Consider the following 21241-nt stretch of genomic DNA (forward strand, 5'->3'; position numbering starts at 1 on the left):
TCACACTGCTCCAGACTACACACTCGCTCACACTGCTCCAGACTACACACTCGCTCACACTGCTCCAGTCTACACACTCGCTCACACTGCTCCAGACTACACACTCGCTCACACTGCTCCAGACCGCACTCGCTCACACTGCTCCAGACTACACACTCGCTCACACTGCTCCAGAATACACACTCGCTCACACTGCTCCAGACTGCACACTCGCTCACACTGCTCCAGACTACACACTCGCTCACACTGCTCCAGACTACACACTCGCTCACACTGCTCCAGACTGCACACTCGCTCACACTGCTCCAGCCTACACACTCGCTCACACTGCTCCAGACCGCACACTCGCTCACACTGCTCCAGACCACACACTCGCTCACACTGCTCCAGACTACACACTCGCTCACACTGCTCCAGGCTGCACACTCGCTCACACTGCTCCGGACTACACACTCGCTCACACTGCTCCAGACTACACACTCGCTCACACTGCTCCAGACTACACACTCGCTCACACTGCTCCGGACTACACACTCGCTCACACTGCTCCAGACTACACACTCGCTCACACTGCTCCAGACTGCACACTCGCTCACACTGCTCCAGCCTACACACTCGCTCACACTGCTCCAGACTACACACTCGCTCACACTGCTCCAGACTACACACTCGCTCACACTGCTCCAGAGTACACACTCGCTCACACTGCTCCAGTCTACACACTCGCTCACACTGCTCCAGACTGCACACTCGCTCACACTGCTCCAGACTACACACTCGCTCACACTGCTCCAGACTGCACACTCGCTCACACTGCTCCAGACTACACACTCGCTCACACTGCCCCAGACTGCACACTCGCTCACACTGCTCCAGAGTACACACTCGCTCACACTGCTCCAGACTACACACTCGCTCACACTGCTCCAGTCTACACACTCACTCACACTGCTCCAGACTGCACACTCGCTCACACTGCTCCAGACTACACACTCGCTCACACTGCTCCAGACTACACACTGGCTCACACTGCTCCAGACTACACACTCGCTCACACTGCTCCAGACTACACACTCGCTCACACTGCTCCAGACTACACACTCGCTCACACTGCTCCAGACTACACACTCGCTCACACTGCTCCAGGCTACACACTCGCTCACACTGCTCCAGACCACACACTCGCTCACACTGCTCCAGTCTACACACTCGCTCACACTGCTCCAGACTACACACTCGCTCACACTGCTCCAGTCTACACACTCGCTCACACTGCTCCAGTCTACACACTCGCTCACACTGCTCCAGACTACACACTCGCTCACACTGCTCCAGACTACACACTCGCTCACACTGCTCCAGGCTACACACTCGCTCACACTGCTCCAGACTACACACTCGCTCACACTGCTCCAGACTACACACTCGCTCACACTGCTCCAGACTACACACTCGCTCACACTGCCCCAGACTACACACTCGCTCACACTGCTCCAGACTACACACTCGCTCACACTGCTCCAGACTACACACTCGCTCACACTGCTCCAGACTACACACTCGCTCACACTGCTCCAGACCACACACTCGCTCACACTGCTCCAGTCTACACACTCGCTCACACTGCTCCAGTCTACACACTCGCTCACACTGCTCCAGACTACACACTCGCTCACACTGCTCCAGACTACACACTCGCTCACACTGCTCCAGACTACACACTCGCTCACACTGCTCCAGACTACACACTCGCTCACACTGCTCCAGACTGCACACTCGCTCACACTGCTCCAGTCTACACACTCGCTCACACTGCTCCAGACTACACACTCGCTCACACTGCTCCAGACTACACACTCGCTCACACTGCTCCAGACTACACACTCGCTCACACTGCTCCAGACTACACACTCGCTCACTCTGCTCCAGGCTGCACACTCGCCCACACTGCTCCAGACTACACACTCGCTCACACTGCTCGACTACACACTCGCTCACACTGCTCCAGGCTACACACTCGCTCACACTGCTCCAGACTACACACTTGCTCACACTGCTCCAGACTACACACTCGCTCACTCTGCTCCAGACTACACACTCGCTCACACTGCTCCCGGCCGCACACTCGCTCACACTGCTCCAGACCACACACTCGCTCACACTGCCCCAGACTACACACTCGCTCACACTGCTCCAGACTACACACTCGCTCACACTGCTCCAGACTACACACTCGCTCACACTGCTCCAGACTACACACTTGCTCACACTGCTCCAGACTACACACTCGCTCACACTGCTCCAGACTACACACTCGCTCACACTGCTCCAGACTACACACTCGCTCACACTGCTCCAGACTACACACTCGCTCACACTGCTCCAGACTACACACTCGCTCACACTGCTCCAGCCTACACACTCGCTCACACTGCTCCAGGCTGCACACTCGCTCACACTGCTCCAGACCACACACTCGCTCACACTGCTCCAGAGTACACACTCGCTCACACTGCTCCAGACTGCAGTCGCTCACACTGCCCCAGACTGCGCACTTGCTCACACTGCTCGACTACACACTCGCTCACACTGCTCCAGACTACACACTCGCTCACACTGCTCCAGACTACACTCGCTCACACTGCTCCAGACTACACACTCGCTCACACTGCTCCAGACTACACACTCGCTCACACTGCTCCAGACTACACACTCGCTCACACTGCTCCAGACTACACACTCGCTCACACTGCTCCAGACTACACACTTGCTCACACTGCTCCAGGCTACACACTCGCTCACACTGCTCCAGGCTACACACTCGCTCACACTGCTCCAGACTACACACTCGCTCACACTGCTCCAGACTACACACTCGCTCACACTGCTCCAGACTACACACTCGCTCACACTGCTCCAGACTACACACTCGCTCACACTGCTCCAGACCACACACTCGCTCACACTGCTCCAGACTGCACACTCGCTCACACTGCTCCAGACTACACACTCGCTCACACTGCTCCAGACTACACACTCGCTCACACTGCTCCAGACTACACACTCGCTCACACTGCTCCAGACAGCACACTCGCTCACACTGCTCCAGACTACACACTCGCTCACACTGCTCCAGACTGCACACTCGCTCACACATAGAAACATAGAAGATAGGAGCAGGAGTAGGCCATTCGGCCCCTCGAGCCTGCTCTGCCATTCAATGCGATCATGGCTGATCATCCAAATTCAGTACCCTGTCCCTGCTTTCTCCCCATATCCCTTGATCCCTTTAGCCTTAAGAAATATATCCAACTCCTTCTTGAATATATTTAATGAATTGGCCTCTACTGCCTTCTGTGGTAGAGAATTCCACAGGTTCACCACTCTCTGGGTGAAGAAATTCCTCCTCATTTCTGTCCTAAATGGCCTACCCCTTATCCTTAGACTGTGACCCCTGGTTCTGGACTCCCCGACCATCGGGAACATCCTTCCTGCATCTAGTCTGTCCAGTCCTGTCAGAATTTTATAAGTTTCAATGAGATCCACTCTCATTCTTCTAAACTCCGAGTACAAGCCCAATCGACCCAATCTCTCCTCATACGTCATTCCTGCCATCCCAGGTATCAGCCAATGAATCTTCGCTGAACTCCTTCCATGGCAAGAACATCCTTCCTCAGATAAGGCGACCAAAACTGCACACGATACTCAAGATGTGGTCTCACCAAGGCCCTGTACAACTGGAGCAAGACATCCTCGCTACGAAGGCCAACATACCATTTGCCTTCTTAACCGCCTTCTGCACCTGCATGCTTACCTTCAGCGACTGGTGCACAAGGACACCCAGGTCTCGTTGCACTTCCCCTTCTCCCAATCTATTGCCATTCAGATAATAATCTGCCTTCCTGTTTTTGCCACCAAAATGGATAACCTTGCATTTATCCACGTTATATTGCATCTTCCATGCTTCTGCCGAATCACCCAACCTGTCCAAATCATACTGGAGTTTCTCGGCATCCTCCTCACGGCACACACGCCCACCCAGCTTTGTGTTGTCTGCAAATTTGGAGATATTGCATCTAGTTCCCTTGTCTAGATCATTAATATATATTGTGAATAGCTGGAGTTCAAGGACCGATCCCTGTGGTACCCCACTAGTCACTGCCTGCCACTTGGAAAAAGATCCGTTTATTCTAACTCTTTGCTTTCTGTCTGCCAACCAGTTCTCTATCCAAGTCAATACCTTGCCCCCAATCCCATGTGCCTTAACTTTACACGCTAATCTCTTATGTGGGACCTTATCGAAAGCCTTCTGAAAGTCCAAATACACCACAACCACTGGTTCTCCCTGATCAGTTACATCCTCAAAAAATTCCAGTGGATTAGTCAAGCAAGATTTACCTCTTGTAAATCTATGTTGACTTTGTCCGATCCTGTCACTGTTTTCTAAGTGCTCTGCTATTACATCTTTTATTATGGACTCTAGCATTTTCGCCACTACCGATGTCAGGCTTACCGGTCTGTAATTCCCCGTTTTCTCTCTACCACCTTTTTTGAATAGTGGGGTAACATTAGCTACCCTCCAATCCATGGGAACTGTTCCAGATTCCATCGAATGTTGGAAGATGATCAGCAATGCATCTACTATTTCTAGGGCCACACTGCTTCAGACTACACACTCGCTCACACTGCTCCAGACTACACACTCGCTCACACTGCTCCAGACTACACACTCGCTCACACTGCTTCAGACTACACACTCGCTCACACTGCTCCAGACTACACACTTGCTCACACTGCTCCAGACTACACACTCGCTCACACTGCTCCAGGTTGCACACTCGCTCACACTGCTCCAGACTACACACTCGCTCACACTGCTCCAGACTACACACTTGCTCACACTGCTCCAGGTTGCACACTCACTGACACTGCTCCAGACTGCACACTCGCTCACACTGCTCCAGGTTGCACACTCGCTCACACTGCAGGCTGTTCAGCCATGATGTGCATTATCACATTGCTTTATTCATTGATGTAGTTAGAAGGCAATGGGCTCAATTGTTAAACTCCCAGTCAAGGGTCTTCAGTTTCACTGTTAACACAAGAAACACATCAAAATCTGCCCCTCGATTTTGAAAGATACACCTCATCAAGTGATATTGTTCGCGAGAAACGAAGATTTAAAGGGGAAGAGCCTTGATGAAAATGGTAAACCTTTTGTCTTTTGTTTACCAACTTGATGCAACGATGTGCATCCCACTGAAATGAAACCTGCATCACTTGGCTGTGAAGTTGTGACAGCAGTGACACATTTCTCTTTCCTCTAAACACAATAGCATTTGCCAAACGCCTTTTTTACTTAGAATTCACAGCACAGAAACAGGCCATTCGGCCCAATGTGTCCGTGCTGGTGATTCTGCTCCAAACGAGCCTCCTCCCACCTCTCTTCATCTCTCACTCTGTCAGCACTGTTCCTTCCTCCCTCATGTGTTTATCTCGCTTCCCCTTAGAGGTATCTGTGCTATTTCAGTGCCAGTTACCTGCCCCTCTTCCTCTCCTGAAGGGACTAACGTGGGAGTACGGTGCCACCAGCACCCCTTGGTACCGCGCACAAATCACCTTCCTTCGAGCCTGTACAGCGTTTGTTGGTGATTCCACCCAAGGCTTTGGCCGGCCTGATCCCCTCCTCATCCCACATCCCATGCTCACTTCCAGCAGAAGTGGCCGGAGCGGGAACTCTGGCTGGTTTTCCACCCGCGCGGGCTCCGTCGCCAATCATGGTGCTGTAGTGCCTGGGGGGGGCCTAAATGTGGGCAGCCAATCACGGTGCTCGTGTGCCAAGTTGCGGCAGCCAATCACGGTGCTAGTGTGCCTGGTTGAGGCAGCCAATCACGGTGCTCTTGTGCCTGGGGTGTGTTGAGGCAGCCAATCACAGTGCTCTTGTGCCTGGGGTGTGTTGAGGCAGCCAATTGAACTGACAGGAATTGATCCTGGGATGCTTCTGACCAGCTACTCACTTCCTCAGCAAGCTGAGGGACTGGGGTGCAGTAAAATGAAAGATGTAATGGCTCCACCACAACGCCTCCAGCCCTGCTGTGAATACAAGCGCCTCGGACAGCAGAGATGGCCTGTAAGAATACCGCTGGTACTGAAACAAGTTCTTGAAGATTAAATTCCAGGAGTTTAAGAGGATTCTTACTTTCTTTTGGAGAGCGCAGTGAAAAATGAAGATGAACATTCCCTGGAAGGCATTGAACGTTGTGAAGAGATAGGCCATCACCATGGACTCCTCATTGATAAACATCAGGCCAAATGCCCAGGTGAGACCGAGCAGGAAAAGGAGAGCGATGGCGCCCAAGGCCCAGGACCTAAAACACAGCAAGAAGAAGGAGCAGTTAGTTTCCTCGCACACAATCTGAGCGACTTTTCCTAAACCACATGGGGAGGGGGAGGGAGAGGAGAACTTACAACTCGCCTTGTAGTGACTTTAATTGAACGCGCGGTTACAATTTCAGTATGAATAGCGAACTGAGATACTCCCCTGTAAAATGTTGCCGTTTTACTAAGTTGTTTAACCCCAAAAGGTGCAGGGCTCGGTGACGCTAACACAAGAATCTCCTTTGCAAACGCAACTCATACTCAACATAAGAACATGAGAATTAGGAGCAGGAGTCGGCCATTCGGCCCCTCGAGCCTGCTCCGCCATTCAGTAAGATCATGGCTGATCTTCAACCTCAACTCCAGGCTCCCGCCTGATCTCCATGTCACTTGATTCCCTTAGTATCTATAGTAATCTGGGATGTAATGTTTAAGTTATCCACCAGATGGAGCCAAATATTAAGGGTTCACATTCACCAGTTTTTAAGGCAATGGGTCATGTAGTCAATGGCCTGGTACACCAGTTTATACGGTAATGTGGCATTGCATTATGGGTATGACTCAGAGGTTCTTCCTCCATCTTGCCATCGTGCAGTAAGAATTGTGTGTCTTGCCTGCAGCCTGTAAGAGATGTTTCTCTGCTACACCGGGTAAATAAACAGTTGGGTTTTGTTCCTAATATCTCGCTTCTCTCAGTTTCTGACCTTACCACTCGGATATCACAGTATCCAAAAATCTATCAATCTCAGCCTTGAATATACTCAATGACTGAGCATCCACAGCCCTCTGGGGTAAAGAATTCCAAAGATTCACAACCCTCTGAGTGAAGAAATTTCTCCTCCTCTCGGTCTTAAATGGCCGACCCCTTATCCTGAGACTATGCCCCCTAGTTCTAGACTCTCCAGCCAGGGGAAACAGCCTGTCAGCATCTACCCTGTCAAGCCCTCTTAGAATCTTATAGGCTTCAATGTGATCCCCTCTTATTCTTCGAAACTCCGGAGAGTATAGGCCCATTCTACACAATCTCTCAAAACTGATTTTGGCACATTGTACTTAAAGAGGTAGCAGTACAACAGCAGAGCCACAACTAGCACAGAACGTGGAAGAGCCAGCTCGCCACCTTCCTGATCTTCAGCCTCTCTGGCTGCTACAACTCCTCAGTACACTTCCAGCAGCTAAGGAAAGAAAGGCTTGTGAGCGAAGATGGACTCTGTGATTCCGAAGGAGCAGCTACATGTGAAAGGATAGCTGAATGGATGAGGGAATGATCCCTGTGGTGAGCAGGGATTAAGCGACGTGCCTGGTGTTTGAGAGGGCAGGTAAGACCTTCCTTGGAGGGTTGGATACTCACCCAGGGACGGTCCAGCCTTCCTGCAGAACTCCAGATATTTTCCATATCCCCCTTTAAACCTCCCTGTACATGTAAGCTGGATTACTTTGTTTAGTTGCCCCTTGCCGGAGACCCTGTCTGTATAGTAGAAGGCACAGTGGGGTACATTTTGACTTTGTGTGCGATAGTGTAAACCAGGTGATAGGGAGTTGGCAGCCGCCCCCCCACCACGATTTACATCTCCATTGACATCATCCATGGTTCAGTGGGCAGCACTCTCACTATTGAGTCAGAAGGTTGTGGGTTCATAGTCCCACTCCAGAGACTTGAGCACAAAATCCAGGCTGACCCTCCCAGTGCAGTGCTGAGGGAGCGCTGCCCTGTCGGAGGTGCCGACTTTCAGATGCGACGTTAAACTGAGGTCCTTTCTGCCCTCTCAGGTGGAAGTAAAAGATGGCACGGCACTACCTTGAAGATCAGGGGACTTCTCCCCGGTGTCCTGGCCAATATTTATCCCTCAATCAACATCACGAAAACAGATAATCTGGTCGTTATCACATTGTTGTTTGGTGTGAGCTTGCTGTGCGCAAATTGGCTGCCGCGTTTCCTGCATTGCAACAGTGACGACACTTCAAAAAGTACTTCATTGGCTGTAAAGCGCTTTGGGACGTCCTGAGGTCGTGAAAGGCGCTATAGGAATGCAAGTCCTTTTTTTAAAGTTTGGTATTTAGCGTGCAGGGATGGCAGGGTATTTGAACTCAGCAAAGAAGGAACTCATATTGTTTCTAAAAGAACTGTGATGAGGATAAATAAGCCTCGCTCTAGATGGGCAGCTGCGCCAATGTTGATAGGTCCAGCCCTACATGGGTAGCCAGCTGACGCCCAATACCTCTGACCTTTCATGACCACTCATACTGACCCTACATTGGAAGGCTTCAGACAGGGTAAATATTGCATGATGTGTGGAGGAAGAGTCTGGAATGAGTTGACTTTTTTTGCTGAATTTACTCATTTCAGCATCTAAACTGATCCTCAATCACCATTTAGATTCCAGGCATAAGAGACACCGAGAATCTTCCAGTAGCTCACCGGGAGTGAAGGATGGGGCAGGGAAAGGGAAAGGATAACAGACAGCCAGTCCAATCTCTGGACCCAAAGGTAACCCTGTAAGCTCAGAGCCAATTGTGCTGAACTCATTGCCTCGAACCACTGGCAATCAGGCTAAGGTGACAGGCTGACGGTTGACGGGTCGCTGAGCTGCTCTGGGCCGGAGGACAGGGGATCAGGAGGAGACTCAAGCCTTGGTGAGACACCCTGATGTTAGCACCCTTGGAAAGGCTACTTCCCACCTGATCTTCTCTGTTACCATTCGTGCTGTGGGTAGTTGGAGCTGGAATAAGGTAACATGGAATCAGTTCTGATGATGGGTCCCAGACCTGAAACATTAACTCTTGTTTCTCTCTCCACGGATGCTGCCTGGCCTGCTGAGTATTTCCAGCATTTTCTGTTGTTAACTTAGAATCATAGACTCTTACAGCACAGAAGGGCACGGTGGCATAGTGGTTAGCACTGTTGCCTCACAGCGCCAGGGACCCGGGTTCAAATCTGGCCTCGGGCGACTGTCTGTGTGGAGTTTGCACATTCTCCCTGTGTCTGCGTGGGTTTCCTCTGGGTGCTCCGGTTTCCTCCCACAGTCCAAAGATGTGCAGGTTAGGTTGATTTGGCTATGATAAATTGACCCTTAGTGTTAGGGGATTAAATACGTGGGGTTACGGGGATAGGGTGGGATATGTGTCGGTGCAGGCTCGATGGGCCAAAATGGCCTCTATCTGCACTGTAGATTCTGTGAAGGAGGCCACTTGGCCCATTGTGCCTGTGCCAGCTCTTTGAAAGAGCTCTCCAATTAATGCTGCTCTTTCCCCAGAGCCCTGCAAATTTTTCCTTTTCAAGTATTTATGCAAGTCCCTTTTAAAAGTTACTATTGAATCTGCTTCCACCGCCCTTTCAGCCAGTGCGTTCCAGATCACGACAGCTCACCTCAACTCCCCAACCCGTTTCTTTTGACAATTACCTTCAATCTGTGTCCTCTGGTTACCGACCCTCCTGCCAGTGGAAACAGTTTCTCCCGATCTAATCTATCAAAACACTTCATAATTTTGAACACCTCTATTTAATCTCCCCTTAATCTTCTCTGTTCTAAGGAGAACAATCGCAGCTTCTCAAATCTCTCCACGTAACTGAAGTCCCTCATCCCTGGGACCATTCTAGTAAATCTCCTCTGCAACCCTCGCCAAGGTCTTGACATCCTTCCTAAAGTGTGGGGCTCAGAATTGGACACAAGACCCCAGCTGAGGTAATTCCTGTGTTTTCTTATTCTCTTGGACAGCAGTGATTCACACACCAGACCCAGCAACGAGCATTAGTATCATTAGCGATCACTGGTAGTACACAAGGGGGTGGAGCTGAAAGGATCAGAGAACAGGCGGGCAATGGCTGCACTGGGTTTGATATTGTAACACTAGATCTTACTTGAGAAATGGTTTGTTGTCCTCATATCTACAGAAGCAAAGAAAAGAGGTTCCATTAGAATAAGCACCAGTGGCGGGAGATCACATCAACACTCTTACAATGGCTCTGTGTAACCCAAGTCCCGGCAGCCAGCCCCCAACTCCCAGGAAGCTGCACAATTACGAGCTCCAACACTAAACATCTGGCCAACTCTAACAGGTGACTGTTGGCGTGTCACGTAGCAGGAGCGTTGGAAGGGTGAAACACCCTCCACTATTGTGCATTATACAGGAAACTTTCGATTTACCGGCACCTAAATAACCGGAAATGTCGCTTAACCGGCAAAATTCAGGAGTAGGTTTTACTTCATATTTATTTGCCTTCTTCCATCTGTGCTGTGCAAGGGTGTGGCTGCAGCTGTTGCTAAGCTACAGAGACGCTTGAAACTTGTGGCCATTGTTCTACAGTTGTTGCTAAGCAACAGGGTTTGTTGCTTTATACGGAGCTGTCAGCTCTCCCTATCTTTTACTATAGCGTTCGGTTATCCGGAATTTTTGATGAACCGGCACCACGTCGGTCCCGTCCGTGCCGGATAAAAGAAAGTTTCCTGTACCTTGACAACGACACTTGGTTTCCTTAAGGACATGCCCATTTACTGCTGGGTGAAGGGGGAATCAAACCCAGGCTCACAGCTGGCAATGTGGGGGTTAGTAGCAACTCCCAAATGCCCCTGCGTCCCCACTACAACAGGACACATATTTGATAGGACAGGTCGTGCTTGTATTGGATTACATAGAATGTACAGCACAGAAACAGGCCATTCAGCCCAACTGGTCCGTGCCGGTGTTTATGCTCCACTCGAGCCTCCTCCCACCCCTCTTGTTCTCACCCTATCAACATATCCTTCTATTCCTTTCTCCCTCATGTGTTTATCTAGCTTCACCTTGAATGCGTCTCTGCTATTCACTTCAACCACTCCCTGTGGTAGCGAGTTCCACACTCTAACCACTCTCTGGGTAAAGAAGGTTCGCCTGAATTCCCGATTGGATTTATTAGTGACTATCTGATATTTAATGGCCCCTAGATTTAGTCTCCCCCACAAGTGGAAACATTTTCTCTACTATCAATCCCTTTCATAGTTTTAAAGGCGTCGACCAGGTCACCCCTCAACCTTCGCTTTTCTAGAGAAAAGAGCCCCAGCCTGTTCAGTCTTTCCTGATAGGTATAGCCTCTCAGTCCTGGTATCAGCCTTCTTAATCTTTTTTGCACCTTCTCCAGTGCCTCTATATCGTTTTTATAATATGGAGATAAGAACTGTGCACAGTACGCCAAGTGCGGTCAAACCAAAGTGGAGCTGGTATCTGGGAGTGGGACAGGCTGTGTGTGGGTGATGGAGGAGCTGGTATCGGAGAGTGGGACAAGCTGTGTGTGGGTGATGGAGGAGCTGGTATCGGAGAGTGGGACAAGCTGTGTGTGGGTGATGGAGGAGCTGGTATCTGAGAGTGGGACAGGCTGTGTGTGGGTGGGTGATGGAGGAGCTGGTATCGGAGAGTGGGACAAGCTGTGTGTGGGTGATGGAGGAGCTGGTATCGGAGAGTGGGACAGGCTGTGTGTGGGTGATGGAGGAGCTGGTATCTGGGAGTGGGACAGGCTGTGTGTGTGTGGGTGATGGGGGAGCTGGTATCTGAGAGTGGGACAGGCTGTGTGTGTGGGTGATGGAGGAGCTGGTATCTGAGAGTGGGACAGGCTGTGTGTGGGTGATGGAGGAGCTGGTATCTGGGAGTGGGACAGGCTGTGTGTGGGTGATGGAGGAGCTGGTATCGGAGAGTGGGACAAGCTGTGTGTGTGGGTGATGGAGGAGCTGGTGTCGGAGAGTGGGACAGACTGTGTGTGGGTGACGGAGGAGCTGGTATCTGAGAGTGGGACAGGCTGTGTGTGTGGGTGATGGAGGAGCTGGTGTCGGAGAGTGGGACAGGCTGTGTGTGGGTGATGGAGGAGCTGGTATCTGGGAGTGGGACAGGCTGTGTGTGGGTGATGGAGGAGCTGGTATCTGAGAGTGGGACAGGCTGTGTGTGTGGGTGATGGAGGAGCTGGTATCTGAGAGTGGGACAGGCTGTGTGTGGGTGATGGAGGAGCTGGTATCTGAGAGTGGGACAGGCTGTGTGTGTGGGTGATGGAGGAGCTGGTATCTGAGAGTGGGACAGGCTGTGTGTGGGTGACGGAGGAGCTGGTATCTGAGAGTGGGACAGGCTGTGTGTGTGGGTGATGGAAGAGCTGGTATCTGAGAGTGGGACAGGCTGTGTGTGGGTGATGGAGGAGCTGGTATCTGAGAGTGGGACAGGCTGTGTGTGGGTGATGGAAGAGCTGGTATCTGAGAGTGGGACAGGCTGTGTGTGGGTGATGGAGGAGCTGGTATCTGAAAGTGGGACAGGCTGTGTGTGGGCGACGGAGGAGCTCGTATCTGAGAGTGGGACAGGCTGTGTGTGGGTGGGTGACGGAGGAGCAGGTATCTGAGAGTGGGACAGGCTGTGTGTGTGTGGGCGACGGAGGAGCTCGTATCTGAGAGTGGGACAGGCTGTGTGTGGGTGGGTGACGGAGGAGCAGGTTATTTGACTAATCTTTCCACTGTTGATAAGAACAGAAATAACATAAGAATTGGGAGCAGGAGTCGGCCATACGGCTCCTCGAGCCTGCTCCGCCATTCAATAAGATCATGGCAGATCTTCGACCTCAACTCCATTTTCCCGCCCGATCTCCATATCCCTTGATTCCCCGAGAGTCCAAAAATCTATCGGTCTCAGCCTTGAATAGACTCAAAGACTCAGCATTCACAGCCCTCTGGGGCAGAGAATTCCCAAGATTCACAACCCTCCGGGAGAAGTAATTCCTCCTCTTAAATGGCCGATCCCTTATCCTGAGACTATGCCCCCTAGTTCTAGACTCTCCACTCAGCGGAAACAACCTCTCAGCATTTATCCTGTCGAGCCCTCTCAGAATCTGATATGTTTGAACCAGGTCCCCTCTCATTCTTCTAAATTCCAGAGCGTATAGGCCCAGTCTACTCAATCTCTCCTTGTAGGTCAACCCTCTCACCAATCCAGTGAACCTTCGTTGCACTGCCTCTAAGGCAGGTATATCCTTCCTTAAATAAGGAGACCAAACCATCAGATCAGATCAACTCCCAGAGTTCTTGAACTGTGAGCTCCAGCCACACTCAATCCCAATCGCCACCCCTTCCCCCCTCCGCACCGTATTGACACCCTTACAGAGCCAGAGGCCAGTAGCCAGCGATACATGTCTCCCAAGATACGCAATCTTCGGGAGATACCGGGTTGCATAATCGGAGAGAAAGCCAGGCCCTGTGGGGATACACAGGAGGTCATTTTAACCTAATTCGCTGGTCTGGAATCCACGGGATTGGGTGGAACGTCGCTTTTACACCCCGCCCGATATTACTCCGCTAACTTCAATGGAGAGGAGAATCAGGCGGGAGGTTAAAACCAGCGTTGCCCCCGATCCTGTCAGTTTGCCAAGGGGAGGGTTAGATTGAAAGTACCCCCTCAGTGCATGTTCCGAGAGATAAGCAGGCCCTGGGGGAATATACAGATTCTAGGATACATAGTCCAGGAAATAGACAGCCCCTGGGGGTTCCGGGGTCTTAGAACCATGGAATGATACAGCACAGAAGGAGGCCATTCGGCCCACCGTGCCTGTGCCGGCTCTTTGAAGGAGCTCTCCAATTAGTCCCACTCTCCCCTGCTCTTTCCCCATAACCCTACAAATTTTTCCCCATCAAGTATTTTTCCAATTCCCTTTTGAAAGTTACTATTGAATCTGCTTCCACCGCCCTTTCAGGCAGCGCGTTCCAGATCACAACAACTCGCTGTGTGAAAATGTTTTCCTCATCTGCCCCCTGATTCTTTTGACAATTATCTTAAATCCGTGTCCACTGGTTACCGACCCTCCTGCCACTGGAAACAGTTTCTCCTTATTCACTCTATCAGAGCCCTTCATGATTTTGAACACATCTATCAAATCTCCCCCTAACTCTGCCCTACATTGCAACAGTGACTCCACTTCAGAAGTACTTTATTGACTGTAAAGCGCTTTGGGACGTCCGGTGGCCGTGAAAGGCGCTTTATAAATGCAAGTCTTTCTTTTCTTTTTCTAATGAGAACAATCCCAGATTCTCCAGTCTCTCCAGATAACTGAAGTCCCTCATCCCTGGTAAATCTCTTCTGCACCCTCTCCAAGGGCTTGACATCCCTCCTAGAGTGTGGTGCCCAGAATTGGACACAATACTCCAGCTAGGGCCTAACCTGTGATTTACAAAGGTTCAGCCTAATAAGGTTAAGGATCCATAGTTCGGGAAATATGACCCTGGGCTACTTAGTCCACAGTCCCGGGAGAGATATACAATCTCCAGGATACACAGCCCAGGGGCTACACAGTCCTTAGGCATGCTCAAGCCCCTCACAGTGTAGGTAGTTCTTTGCTCCTCAGTCCTAGGCACGGTTTAAAGTCATATCTTGGGCAAGTTAACATGGACCTCCCATGGATTCACCAGGCCGCTGCCTTACAATAAAATACAACCTAAGCCACAAGCAGCAGGGGGAGGTGGGGAGGGGCTGGGTCAGCGCACTGTCCTTTTAGTTCTGGCACCTGGGTTCACAACCGGCCCAGCGAGGCGAAAGAGTATTAAGTACAAGGAGCCTGAGCAGTGTCAATCCCACACACTATAAATATGGCTGGTGTAAGGACTGGAAATGGCAGACAGCAGGAAGGTTGGTCTTCCGAAATTAGCGTTAGAGGTTACTGAGATAGTGTAGAGGGAGCTTTACTCTGTATCTAACCCGTGCTGTACCTGCCCTGGTAGTGTTTGATGGGCCAGTGTAGAGGGAGCTTTACTCTGTATCTAACCTGTGCTGTACCTGCCCTGGGAGTGTTTGATGGGACAGTGTAGAGGGAGCTTTACTCTGTATCTAACCCGTGCTGTACCTGCCCTGGGAGTGTTTGATGGGACAGTGTAGAGGGAGCTTTACTCTGTATCCAGCCCATGCTGTACCTGCCTTGGGAGTGTTTGATGGGACAGTGTAGAGGGAGCTTTACTCTGTATCTAACCCGTGCTGTACCTGCCCTGGGAGTGTTTGATGGGACAGTGTAGAGGGAGCTTTACTCTGTATCTAACCCATGCTGTACCTGCCCTGGGAGTGTTTGATGGGACAGTGTAGAGGGAGCTTTACTGTGTATCTAACCCGTGCTGTACCTGCCCTGGGAGTGTTTGATGGGACAGTGTAGAGGGAGCTTTACTCTGTATCTAACCCACGCTGTACCTGCCCTGGGAGTGTTTGGTGGGGCAGTGTAGAGGGAGCTTTACTCTATATCTAACCCGTGCTGTACCTGCCCTGGGAGTGTTTGACGGGACAGTGTAGAGGGAGCTTTACTCTGTATCTAACCCGCGCTGTACCTGCCCTGGGAGTGTTTGATGGGACAGTGTAGAGGGAGCTTTACTCTGTATCTAACCCATGCTGTACCTGCCCTGGGAGTGTTTGATGGGACAGTGTGGAGGGAGCTTTACTGTGTATCTAACCCGTGCTGCACCTGCCCTGGGAGTGTTTGATGGGACAGTGTAGAGGGAGCTTTATTCTGTATCTAACCCGTGCTGTACCTGCCCTGGGAGTGTTTGACGGGACAGTGTAGAGGGAGCTTTATTCTGTATCTAACCCGTGCTGTACCTGCCCTGGGAGTGTTTGACGGGACCGTGTAGAGGGAGCTTTATTCTGTATCTAACCTGTGCTGTACCTGCCCTGGGAGTGTTTGATGTTAACACTGGTCACAAAAAGTGTTCTTTGTTCAACACAATGTTTATGAAATAAGTACATTTTACAAAATAATGCAGCGAATAAGGAACAGAAAAAGGACAAACTTCAACAATTTCATGTCGGAAGTAAACATTCTGTTTGAACTGTTAGTGACCCTTTTTTGTTAAAACGATGGACAGAACCTCAATCCTGTTGAAATGATGACATCATCCATTGGAACAGTTCATGTGTAAAGAGGGGTGTACTATAATTTTAGCATCGTTTAAGGTGCACGTTCAGCTATGTGGTTTAATTAATAATCATTGTTCCAACATTGCCTGTCTAACAGGGGCCTTCCCTGAACAGGCCCTGAAGCCTGGGGCCTTTCCTGTACAGGCAGTAAAGCCAGGTGCACCCCGGGGAATCAGTATGGCCTGGGACTTGCTCTGAGCAGTTAAAGCGGCCTACATAACCTACAGGAAGCCCAGGAACAGAGTGGCCCGTGAAAAGCTACCACAATCACACATTTCCTAAACCCGCCACCTCCGTGGCTGCAGTGTGTACCATCTACAGGATGCACTGCAGCAACTCGCCAAGGCTTCTCTGGCCCCTGAGCCTACATCTGGATCCAGATTCTGGGCTGAACATGCTGGGCATTTGCAAGGTCCGGGCATCATTGGGTCACATGTCCTTGTCACTGGATCACGTGTCTGGGCGTCACTGGGTCATGTGTCTGGGGTCACTGGATCACGTGTCCGGGCGTCACTGGGTCATGTGTCCGGGGTCACATGTCTGGGTGTATTTGGGTCAAAATCCTGGAACTCCCTCCCTAACAGCGCTGTGGGAGTACCTTCACCACACGGACTGCAGCGGTTCAAGAAGGCAGCTCACCACCACCTTCTCAAGGGCAATTAGGGATGGGCAATAAATGCTGGCCTTGCCAGCGACGCCCACAGCCTAAGAATGAATACATAAAAAAAGAATGGAGTATACCTGCAGGCAGCTTGCTGCATTGTGAGGGTAGCTATTCGACCAGGACCTGCCTGACCTAATCCCGTTGCTACACGTAATTCCTTAAAAGTCTCAGTCCATTTGTAGGAAGTGAGGAGACCGTAAGTTAAAAATCCGCACAGTCCTAATGTTGAGTTCAACACCTCTGCTGCCAACTCCCTGTCACAACTCCACTTTATAATTTGTATACCCATCGCCCATGGTAACGAGGTTAAGGTGGGATTGTTCTCCTTAGAGCAGAAAAGGTTAAGGGGAAATTTAATAGAGGTGTTTAAAATTACTCGGGGTTTTGCTACGGAGAAACTGTTTCCACTGGCAGGAGGGTTGGTAACCAGAGGACACAGATTTGCGATAACTGAATCAGAGGGGGAGATGAGGAGAAATATTTTTTAACAGTGAGTTGTTGTGATCTGGAATGTGCTGCCTCAAAGGGCAGTGGAAGCAGATTCAACAATAACTTTCAAAAGGGAATTGGATAAATACTTGAAAAGGAAAAAAAATGCAGGGCTGTGGGGAAAGAGCAGGGGGAGTGGGACTAATTGGAGCTCTTTCAAAGAGCCGGCACAGGCACGATGGACCGAATGGCCTCTTTCTGTGCTGTAAGATTCTAAGCGATTGCCCGCAGCTTACAGAGGCAAAGGCCCGTTGGGTTACACAGACACATTCCGCACAGAAAACACAGCGATATATTTAGAAACAGCAGCAACTGCAATAGAGCGAAATGTTAAGATTGCGTTACAGGAGCACATCAGCAGAAATGCCAACCCACTCCACAAGCGTCGACAAGCACATGAGCAGCTCAAAACCTGGGGCTTCTCACACAGCACACTCTTTAAGGCTTTTTGAAGAAAAAAACCCGATCTTTTTCTTTCCAATTTATCTCCCTTCACCACAATCTTCACGCAGCCCTGGGATGTGTTTGTCCCCCACACACTGACCCCCATATACACCTCCCCATGCACACACACGCACACACACATATGCATGCTCATGCACACACGCAAACGCACACGTGCGCACACACACACACAAACGCACGCACACATATGCGGAGTCACACGCATGTAAACACGCACGCGCACACACATGGACTCATACACGCATGTAGACGCACACGCACACATATGCGGACTCATGCATGTAAATGCGATCACACACACACACAGACTCTCACGCATGTAAACGCACGCACACATGCAGACTCATGCATGTAAACGCGCGCACACACACAAATGTAAACGCGCACGCACACACACACGGACTCATACATGCATGTAAACGTGCGCACACACATGCACACGCGCATCTAAATGCGCGCGCACACATGCACACACACACATGTAAACGTGCACACACAGACTCACACACACGTGCCCAAGCAGATGGGTGTATGTAAAGGGCAGTGCTCCCCATCACTATCCAGGTGGTGTCTCTGTTGGATATAGTTGGAGTGATGGGGCTCTTGTTGTCAGCGTGTGGAGTACCTGTGAAGGGGCACAGCAGTCTAGTAGCTATGGTACTAGACTAATATGACTAATAACACCAAGGTTACAAGTTCAAATCCTGTAAATGTGGTAATCTGTGGACTGGCACCAGAAAAAGATGAAAGTTGACATTGTTGTAAACACCCAACTGGTTCACTGATGTCCGTCACGGAAGGGAGCCTCTCGCCTCCACCTACCCAGTCTGGTCTACACGTGACTCCAGTCCCACACTATGTGGTTGGCTCGGAGTGCCCTCGGAGATGACCCAGCAAGCCACTCAGTTGTCAGAGCAACTAGGGACGGGCAATAAATGTGTTCTTGTCTCTCTCTGTGTCGCCATGTCTCTGTCTCGCTCTATTGTTCCGTTTCTCTCTGTTGCTGCGTATCTGTCTCTCTATCTTCCCACACCTCTCCCTTTGTGTCTCTGTCTCTCTCTGTCTCCCCACACCTCTCTCTTTGTGTCTCTGTCTCTGTCTCCCCACACCTCTCCCTTTGTGTCTCTGTCTCTCTCTGTCTCCCCACACCTCTCTCTTTGTGTCGCTGCCTCTCTGTCTCCCCACACCTCTCCCTTTGTGTCTCTGTCTCTCTCTGTCTCCCCACACCTCTCTCTTTGTGTCTCTCTCTGTCTCCCCACACCTCTCCCTTTGTGTCTCTGTCTCTCTCTGTCTCCCCACACCTCTCTCTTTGTCTCTGTCTCTCTGTCTCCCCACACCTCTCCCTTTGTGTCTGTCTCTCTCTGTCTCCCCACACCTCTCCCTTTGTGTCTGTCTCCCCACACCTCTCCCTTTGTGTCTCTGTGTTCCTCACTCTTTCTGTCTGTGGTATGATGGGGTGTGTGGAGAGTCATAATGGCACAGAAGGAGGCCATTCAGCCCATTGAGTCCGTGCCGGCTCTCTGGAGCAATCCAGTCAGTCCCATTCCCCCGCTCTATCCCCGTAGCCCTGCAAGTTTATTTCCCTCAAGTGCCTATCCAGTCTCCCCTTGAAAACATTGAGTCTCTCCGCTTCCACTACTTCCGTCGGCAGTGAGTTCCAGGTCCTCACCACTCGCTGCGTAAAAAAGTTTTCCCTCACGTCCCCCCTGTATCTCTTACCCAAAACCTTAAATCTGTGTCCCCTAGTCCTTGTACCATCAACTAGTGGGAACAGCCTTTCCCCGTCTAGCCTATCCAAACCCGTCATAATCTTGTACACCTCTATCAAATCACCCCTCAACCTCCTTTGCTCTAATGAAAACAAATCCAGCTTCTCCAACCTGACTGGTTTGCTTTAACTACTCAGGTTGATCAAATTGTCCCCTGCTCATTGCACTTAGAAGTGTAACCTCACCATTGCTGCAGTTGTGTGTAATGGTGCGCGCACACACATCCCGATACACTCACCTGAAAACAAACACACACACACACTCACCTGAACACACACACACACACACACACTCACCTGAACACACACACACACACACACACACACTCACTCACACTCTCACTTGCAGTCTCACTCCATCTCTAACACAGTTTCCCATTAGCCAGAGGTCATGTTGCTGATTGGGCAGTAAAAGCCTTGACACAGCGTGGAAGGATTCAGCCGTTTTATATCCATAGCCAAAGTCAGGTTGGGGAAGGGATGGGGGAAGGCGGATAATTGTGAAATATTTATTAGCAGGAGGAGATCCACCCTGCCAATTACATGTCCAGAGCACGACAGTGCCGGGGATAAGACGACAACCATTCCCGGGATACTTACAGTCAACTGCGGAAAATTGGGAGCAGGCGGGAATAACCAATGCTCTCCCTTTCTCATTATGCGGAAGATGCCAACAGTGTCCTCAAGCACCATACCAGCGAGTGTCAGCAGGAGCTGGCAGACCAGGCAGAGGTTTGGTAGACCAGACAGAGGTTTGGTAGACCAGCCAGAGGTTTGCTAGACCAGCCAGAGGTTTGGTAGACCAGCCAGAGGTTTGCTAGACCAGCCAGAGGTTTGCTAGACCAGCCAGAGGTTTGGTAGACCAGCCAGAGGTTTGCTAGACCAGCCAGAGGTTTGCTAGACCAGCCAGAGGTTTGCTAGACCAGCCAGAGGTTTGCTAGACCAGCCAGAGGTTTGCTAGACCAGCCAGAGGTTTGGTAGACCAACCAGAGGTTTGGTAGACCAGCCAGAGGTTTGCTAGACCAGCCAGAGGTTTGGTAGACCAGCCAGAGTAGACCAGCCAGAGGTTTGGTAGACCAGCCAGAGGTTTGGTAGACCAGCCAGAGGTTTGGTAGACCAGCCAGAGGTTTGGTAGACCAGCCAGAGGTTTGGTAGATCAGACAGAGGTTTGGTAGATCAGACAGAGGTTTGGTAGATCTGGCAGAGGTTTGGTAGACTAGGCAGCGGTTGGGTAGACCAGACAGAGGTTTGGTAGACCAGGCAAAGGTTGGGCACCACTGCCCCCCCCCCCCACCCAACCAGTGCAACAGCTGGGGACAGGTGGTGACACGGGCAGGTGGCATACAGAGTTCAACCCCCCCCCCCCCGATGGTTGGTGGGGCAGGTGGCGGGGCTCAGCCATGCCTCAGTGCCATCTGGGAGCTCCTCCGACTAGCTAAAGCCAAATTCATATCTCAAACAGCTAAGTGAAGAGTTCTTGAAATGACTTTAGGAAGCAGTGGTTGAGGTGAATAGCATAGATGCATGGAAGGGGGAGCTAGATTAAACACTTGAGGGAGAAAGGAATAGAAGGATATGCTGATACA

The 21241-nt window shown here is 50.8% G+C and overlaps 1 protein-coding gene across 2 annotated transcripts in view; it reads right to left on the reverse strand.

Moving 5' to 3' along the window:
• LOC147097600 (adhesion G protein-coupled receptor L1-like) overlaps positions 1–21241 on the reverse strand; it is a 410191-nt gene that overhangs the window by 24841 nt on the left and 364109 nt on the right. The window contains exons 16-17 of one of the 2 annotated variants that reach the window (XM_085971569.1): positions 10238–10264; positions 6200–6368 (exon numbers count right to left, since the gene is read on the reverse strand). In XM_085971569.1, the coding sequence (XP_085827695.1) occupies positions 6200–6368; positions 10238–10264 (196 nt within the window). The remainder of the gene's footprint in view (positions 1–6199; positions 6369–10237; positions 10265–21241) is intronic. The other variant, XM_085971570.1, reaches the window with a different exon arrangement.

Source organism: Somniosus microcephalus, chromosome 31 (genome assembly GCF_052327205.1).
Source record: "Somniosus microcephalus isolate GS21.2 chromosome 31, FLI_Smic_1.0, whole genome shotgun sequence".
Taxonomy (NCBI): Eukaryota; Metazoa; Chordata; class Chondrichthyes; order Squaliformes; family Somniosidae; genus Somniosus; species Somniosus microcephalus.